Source organism: Vigna angularis, chromosome 9 (assembly GCF_016808095.1).
Source record: "Vigna angularis cultivar LongXiaoDou No.4 chromosome 9, ASM1680809v1, whole genome shotgun sequence".
Classification (NCBI taxonomy): domain Eukaryota; kingdom Viridiplantae; phylum Streptophyta; class Magnoliopsida; order Fabales; family Fabaceae; genus Vigna; species Vigna angularis.
Genome location: NC_068978.1, coordinates 24,943,666 through 24,951,380, shown reverse-complemented (window position 1 = coordinate 24,951,380; position 7,715 = coordinate 24,943,666). Strand labels below are relative to the sequence as shown.

At 30.9% G+C, this 7,715-nt stretch overlaps 1 protein-coding gene across 1 annotated transcript; it reads right to left on the bottom strand.

Moving 5' to 3' along the window:
* Nucleotides 1–1,238: 1,238 nt before the first annotated feature.
* Nucleotides 1,239–4,360, bottom strand: LOC128194018 (uncharacterized). The gene is made up of 5 exons (XM_052868448.1): nt 3,986–4,360; nt 3,262–3,310; nt 3,022–3,182; nt 2,231–2,935; nt 1,239–1,635 (listed from the first exon to the last, which is right to left on the bottom strand). Exons 1-5 carry the CDS (start codon nt 4,193–4,195, stop codon nt 1,519–1,521), a joined length of 1,242 nt encoding a protein of 413 aa, XP_052724408.1. The 5' UTR covers nt 4,196–4,360; the 3' UTR covers nt 1,239–1,518.
* Between the last annotated feature and the right edge of the window lie 3,355 nt (nt 4,361–7,715).

The following is a 7,715-nucleotide window of genomic DNA, read 5'->3' as shown; positions in this document are numbered from 1 at the left end:
AAATTAAAAATCTATAAATAAAAGTTAAACATTTTTTCATAAATTATTATAAAAAAAATATGTTTTGTCTCTAAATTACATGTAGAAAAATTGCCTTTGGTTGAAGGAATCATGGAAGGAAGTGTAGTTTCAAACTCTTACAACTGCCATTTCTTTCGTTATAGGGAGAAATAGGTTTTCAAACTGTTTCAAGTAATTAGGTTCTCATATAACAGAAATTAAAAGATTTGCAGATAAATTGTCTGTAATTGTTTAAAATGACATTTGTCATGTTTTAAAAAAGTAGTTTAAAAATAATTTAATGACATTAATTTAAATTTATTTACAAACTTCTAATAATATTTTATTTATAAATAATACAGAAGAAATAACATAGATTATTCTTTTTTATAAACAGTATTTTTCGAACCAAAATCAGACGATAAAAAAAAGTGTAATCCTTGTTAATGATTGAATTCATGCAGATTAATAAAAAACTTTGTGGAGAGAATCTTAGTCCAAAATTTATTCATGTGACACAGCTTCCAAACATGTCACAATATACGCCTAAAGTTATGACTCCCTCTGTCGTACGCTGCTAACTTCACTCAAATCACGACACAGCATTTAAATTTACAAAGCACTTTTTTATTTCTATTGTCTATTCCCCTTTTATTGTCTTATTATAATTCTTTACAAAAATTAAAAGTTAAAATTTATGACAAATGCATTGCTAAAAATTATCGACCAGAAATTTATTAATCATGACTAAAACATTCATATCTGATTTTAGTAATACGCCCAAGCGTTCTGTTTGGACCAACGAAAAGAAAATGAGAGGAAAAATAAATTTAAAGAACAAATTAATCAAAAAAAGAATTCTCCACAGAAATCGTGTTCTCATTTGAAAAAGAAATCTAGAATGCGTTAAAATTGTTGAGAATTCTAAACACTTCCTATGTTTTTAGAATTTAAAAAGATAGATTTGAATTTATTATGTTATTATTTTTAATACCACAGTTAATTAATATCTTACTTTAGAATTTAAGGTATAGAATTTAGTGACGGTAAACTAGTAGTTTATAAAATATTATCTATACTTTAATTACACTTTCGAATATCAACTACTTTTCATTATAATAGATATTTAACTATACTTTCGAAAGAGTCAAAAACTATACTATACAAATTACTAATTAAATCTTAATTATTTACAGTACTTAAATTAAATAATTGAATCTAAAGTTGGTTCCGTTGTATTTACATTTTCCAAAATTTTATAGATAAGAATAGGAAAAATATAGAAGTGTTCCACAGTACTTATTACAAGAGGATACATTATATAAATTACTATCACTATGCCATTCATAACCACAAAACTACCTATCATGAAACTAATACCAGCTACACAGATCACAGAAGTAGCCAAAATTGAAAGAATTATACAATCTTTCCCAGGCCGGTAAAATTTGTTCAAATGGATCAGAAAAATGATCAACTTCAATGAAATTTCTTCCATGGGTCCATAAAGTTTGACCCTCAAGCGAATCCTAGTTTTGAAAGAAACTTCTTTATGTGATTTTGCAAGGGATTGCCTTCTGTATCTGGGGACAAAGAATTTTGCTCTGGCTGATTATTCATTGTCGCTTTTATTTCCTGGGGACAAAGAATTTTGCTCCTTACTGAACTGAACAATTACAGTTTAAGCACATAAAAAGTAAGATTAAAGCGATAACAACACTAGCATGAACTATGTATTATAATATTGTGAATATAATCATAATCTTATGGCAATGCTAAAAGGGTATGCTTGATTAGTCTTTCTAACCTGTTACAGAATTCCAGAATGCTAGTGAATAAATGGAGTCATTATGGCTTTCTTCATTCAAGTATTCAAAAACTTGTAGTAAAATCTTTCAAAGAGAATAGCTTGGCTCTACCATTTTTGCCATATAGTTGAAGAACATTCCATTAATGGTTAAGATTCATTTAATTAGTGAAAACAATTAAACAGGAAAAATTCTTTTCTTCCTTCCTTCTTTGCCATAAATGCATTTATTGTGTATATGAGAAACAAGGTGAAGGACACAATGTTGGGATTCCCTTTATTGATCAAAGGTAGATGATGATACAAACAGAACAGAACAATTCTGTTTATTACTTAATCACATTGTCCACAAGGACTCCAAAACCCAAGCTCCAAACTACTTGTTCTTCAAAACAACGAAAATCATACTCATCAAGCGTTTACCTCAGGTGGATTCTGCTCTAGATCAGTTTCAGAACCTTCAACTGAAATGTCCTTGGTAGTCTTTTCTTGAACTTTTTCACCTTGGCTTGCCTCATTTGTTGGCTCAGTAGGTGGTATTGTTAAGCCAGGTACAAGAACAGGACCGCCTTCAAAATCAAATAAGCTGCTTTCCACAACTGTCCCTTCCTCATTGAGTGATGCGGTACTTCCATTGTTTCCAAGATCATTAATTATATCATCATTTCCTGCACTATCAGCTGATTCTTCACTCCGTTCAATCTTTTCATTCAATTTACTCCTAGTATTCTTGATGAGATTCTCATAGAAAATTGTATTTTCTGCAACAATAACATAACGAATTTCCGTGGAGAAAGAACTACCATTATAAGTGACTGGTTCAGTAAGTGGTATCTCAACAGCCTTTATTACAGATGCATTGGAATCCAGTTCGTTGTGAGGATTATCCAAAATTTCAGCAGAAGCAGACACTTCAGAGTCAATCTGGGGTTCCTTATCCGGTTCAGCAAGCTGTTCTTCCTCTGTTATTTTCTGAAGTTCTTCATTCTCCCAATCTTCACAAACAGTTATTGTATTCACGGTTTCCCAAGTGTGGATGACTCTATCTGATCCTGGCTGCCAAATAATATCACCTTCTTTTCCTTTCAATATGAACTTGAACTGGATTGACTTCCCAACAAGCATATCCTGATTACATAAGGGAAAGCACAAACAAAATTTCTTTGTGTTCTCTATCAGAAAATACTTTCAAATTCTGATCAGATTTTACTCACCTTCTCAGCAGTCCATATATGCCCTTCAGACCATGTCATCGGCAATGCTTCTAAAGGGTCCCATGAACCAAGCGTAGGATCATCTCCAACTATAAGAAACTGTTCTCCGAAGTCACAGTTCTTTTGCAACTGAAATGCTACACGAACAAACTTCGATTCATCTGCGCAACAAATTACAATGTTTGGATTTTGAATTCCACAGGATATAGTACACAAATTTAAAAGACCATTCCAACCCACTTGTTTGTTCATTGTTTTGAGCTTCAGGTTCTGCAGTTTCCAAGTCCACCTGCAGCATTTCATCCAGGTCAAGACAGTCTAATCAAATATGTAGAAAGTACCTAAAGAAACTACATCTTCTTAGTTTGGCTCATATGCTCTTTGAATTACACTCAATCATGGAAATACAGACGTCAAAGAAATAGAAAAAAAATTTCAAACGGAAACTAAGCAAGAAAGAATCTTCCTTCATGGCTTGGTTTAGACAGGAAATTTTTAAAAACTGAATGAAATTAAAGCAAAAGATTGTGCAGGTGGCAAATGGTAAAGGAAAAAGCCAACAAAAACAGAATTGATGTTGAAGCCGTCAAACGTATAAATAAACAATCTTTTCTTAAAAAGGGCAAGAAAAAAGAAAGTCACATGGAATCAGAACCAAGAAGTATAGAAGTAAAACGAAATGGTCAGCAGCAAGTTTTGGATCTACACAGACTCACATAATAAAAAAGAAACCAAAAGATGTGATAAAACTACCCAAACACAACCTTTTAGTTGGTAAACAACAGTACACGAATATCCAGGAAAAGAAAAGGGGCAAGAAAAGAAAACGAAGCATATCTTGCGGAACCCAATAGAATTTCCCCCACTCGAAAGCAACCACGTTCCAAAGAAACAAGCACCCATGAACACGATAACTCAAACAAAGAAACCCAAGGCTGCAAACTAAACACAGAAGGAAAAAGACCTGGTCTTTTGATGGCACTGCATGAACTGGAAAAACGCCCTTGATGGGAACAACTTTGAGGAGCCATAAGTTGCAACCCTTCTTTTCTTTCCTTGGACGCGGAGAGAGGAAGAATTCGGGTCTATCAGAAACACGAACGGCAACTCTAGGAGGCAAAGATCCTAGAGTATCGACGATGGCCTTAGAACAAGAACTGGTGAGAGCCTTCATCACTTCCAACAGAGTAGTGAGTTTGGTGTGCCACACAACACAACACAACGAATTCCACGGTAAAAGAGATGAGTGTGATTATTCTTTGATCGCTTCTTGTTGAATAGAGGCTGAAAATCCAGAATCTATCTAATGCTGGCGGTGAGGGTGAATTCGGGAGAACTGGGGTGGGGTCCTTTTATAGTGGTGGGGCTTAAGAACGAAGTTTAATTTATTTTTTATGTGTTATTTTATTTTTTTAGTGATATTAAATCATGCATGCAAGAGAATACTAATGAAAATGTATCCACGTGTATGTCTCATGTGGAAAGGAAGTAGTACCATTGGGGTCCTTTCTTTACTTTTTTTTCTTGCATTATTTTTACAGTAGATTACTTATGATTAAAAATAAAAAACAGAAGTGTAAATTTTTTTCTTTTTTCAAAAGATAAAAGATAAGTACGAGAATAAAAATAAAATAGAGATTTTAATATACTTTACCTTTTTCATTTTGGATAAGATTGGGTTATTTTTTTCACTAAAATTAATTACTTTAATGGTTGTAATGTAAATAAATTTCTCTATTTTTAATGGTCTTCTGCTTTGAAAGAAAAACAAAGATATATTCACACTTTTGGTTCATTTGAATTTCGAAAAGAAAAATCGTAATTATGTAATTTTTATACTTTTTAATCAGAATTTTCTAATTTAAAATTAATTAATAATCTTACGAAGAATTAAAAGTTACATTATTGACAAAAATGAGAATTTGGAAACCTAAAATGGTGCATTTATACGAGAGATTCAACTTCCGCAATTATAACATAGAGAATTAAAATGGAACCATTACGATTATTGGAGAACTAAAAGTGCAATTGGCCAAAAATATAAACTCGTAACCATATATACACAGTTAGTCATATAGTCAAAATCTTCAACAATATTTGATATAAAGGAATTATAAGATTTGTTTATCAAATCTCAAAAATTAAAAGATCGTTTTTAAATTTAAAGAACTGAAAAGACATTTATTCTAAATTTAAGAAACTAATATTATAATTAGTGTTAAAACCGACCTATTGATTGTTAATTTGAAAGAACATAATTTATTAGTATTATTATTTCTACAATATACAATACAAATATTATTAAAGCATTTTTATTATGGTTCTCAGTATTCACTTTATTATCTTTTTAATTATTTTAAATATTATTATCGTTTTTGAATTATTTTAAATACTTATTAACTATACTGACACAAAAATTGTACTTTTATTTATATTAATTGTCTAAAGATCTAATGTAAAAAAAATTACATAACCCAAAAATGCTTTGTTTTTTTTAACATCCGTAACGTAATAAATCTTACAATCGTACACATTGGATTAATATTCAAATGAAAAGTAAATTCTCCGGTTACTAATTCTTTTATTTCTTTCTTTGCACCCAATTCCCAACTTATTATCAAGTATTACTATTTTACCTATTAAAAGTTCTATGGAGTTTTGAACTATATGACCAAATCAGTGAATGGATCAGTCTAACCATAAATAAAATTAGCAAATAAAAATAATTATGTTAATTATAAGTTAATGATTACTGTATGAGTCATAATTGGACTAGCACTTATTAAAAATCTATCACAAAAGTCTATTAATATATATTTGATATTCAGGTAGTTGGTTACTTTTTACTACATATTTATTGTCAAGGTATTCAGGCAAACACTTACTTTATTACCAAGGTGCTTTCTGTAACACCCTAATTTTCAGAGTGTCACGGATTATTCAAAAATCGGTAAAATTTCAAACTTTAACATATCACGAAAATGTATTTTCAAAAACTTGAACATTTAAACGTGTCTAAAACATAATAGTTCCAAAACATTTGTCCACTAAAAGTAACAAAGGAAATAAAATGACTTCAATTATATTTTCTTAAAGTTTAAAAATAATAATTGTAATTAAAATCTCAAGTTTGTCCCCTGTCATCTCTTAAATCTATCATGCCTCAGTATCTATAACATCATCTGCTCATGTATAATGCATTACACAATCATCGCTTATAATATCATTCACATCACACAAACAAACACATATATAGGATAAGCTACAAGTAAAACAATCATATTAACATGAATCATATTGATTAAATCAACAATAATCAAACATCCCACACATAATAGTAATAACAATAAGATTCCAAATTCTCTAACATAACAATCCAATCAAAATGAATTACTCAATCCTTGATATTCGATCTCTAACCCTTGATGTCCTCACCGCACTCCTAAACCCTTGGTCTATCTAGCACCTCACTAACTACTTACTATACTTTTATAGAAACACCGCTATCACATAGCATCAGTTAGAGCATCTCAACCATTATGATCACCATCATAGTTACACCACCATCATGACTATCTCAATCATGAAAAAAACACCATAAGCATCATCGTATAAAATAAACACCACAGTGGAAAGAATTAGTCACACTCTTGTATCCTACCTTATCGATTGTAGCCGCTCCTACATCCCTATCTGTAGATTTCTCATATAGATTAATGAATCAATGTTTTGTACTATTCACTTAGCTTTTTGCACCGAATTGTGTTAGTGAATTGTGTTTAATTTTCCATTATTGTCTCATTTTCACTATTTGGGCTTAATTAGACCGTTAATTCTTATTTTAATTAATTTGAATTATTTGGGCCTAATTATTCAAATTATTATTTATAGGACAAATTTTGAAATCATATTTTGGAACTAAAAGAGTGTTGCCACGTCATTTACCAATTTCCACATCAAGTTTAGATTTTAATTTCATTTTCTTTAGTTTAACTTTGGGCTCATTTTTTTGCCATATTTTGTCGAAGCCCATGTGAAGGACAAAACGGTAAATGAGGTCTTTAAAACCCCAAAATCATATTTCATTTCTTTCCCTCCCCTCATTTTCATGTTTTTCTCTCCTTAAGCTAGGTCTTGGTGCGTTTTTCTTTCCCTTCCTTTTGGGGGATTAGGTTTGCTTTCAATTGACTCTTTATGTATTGAATCCTATTTTTAATTACAATTACATTTTTGTTTTGTGTTCTTCTTTAATTCTCGTTTTTCAATTTCGTTTTTCCCTAATTTCATTGTTACCCAATTTAATTTTCGAGGTTTAATTGCGTTTTTATGAGATTATGTTATGTTCTTTCATTTGAATTTCGCATTGCAGCTTGGCCCATTCGTTTTGCCTCTGTTTTCATGTTTTTAGTTGAATTCTACTGTGTTAATTTCGTTCTAATGTTTGCTTAGGTTTGTTTGGTTGGTCATTAGCGAAATTGCATCATTTTCTTGAGATTATAGACCGTAAGTGTGTTTTTGCTGCTTTGACTTGACATTCTATTAAATCTGATTGTGTTTTTGCAATGGGTATTCGCTTAGTTGCCCAATAGGTGATTGAATCTCCGCTTAGGTGATCAATCTATATGGAGCATAATGGATGAAATAGGTGCATACCATTTGCTTAATTCGCTTTTATGAAAACATGATTGATCTTT

Excerpts from the sequence above, each read along its gene's own strand:
- LOC128194018 (XM_052868448.1), bottom strand. The coding sequence starts at position 4,195 with ATGAAGGCTCTCACCAGTTCTTGTTCTAAGGCCATCGTCGATACTCTA. Across the intron at positions 3,311-3,985 it reads CAGTGCCATCAAAAGACCAG|GTGGACTTGGAAACTGCAGA; the intron begins GTCTTTTTCCTT and ends GAAATGCTGCAG. Across the intron at positions 1,636-2,230 it reads TAGAGCAGAATCCACCTGAG|GAAATAAAAGCGACAATGAA; the intron begins GTAAACGCTTGA and ends CTTTGTCCCCAG.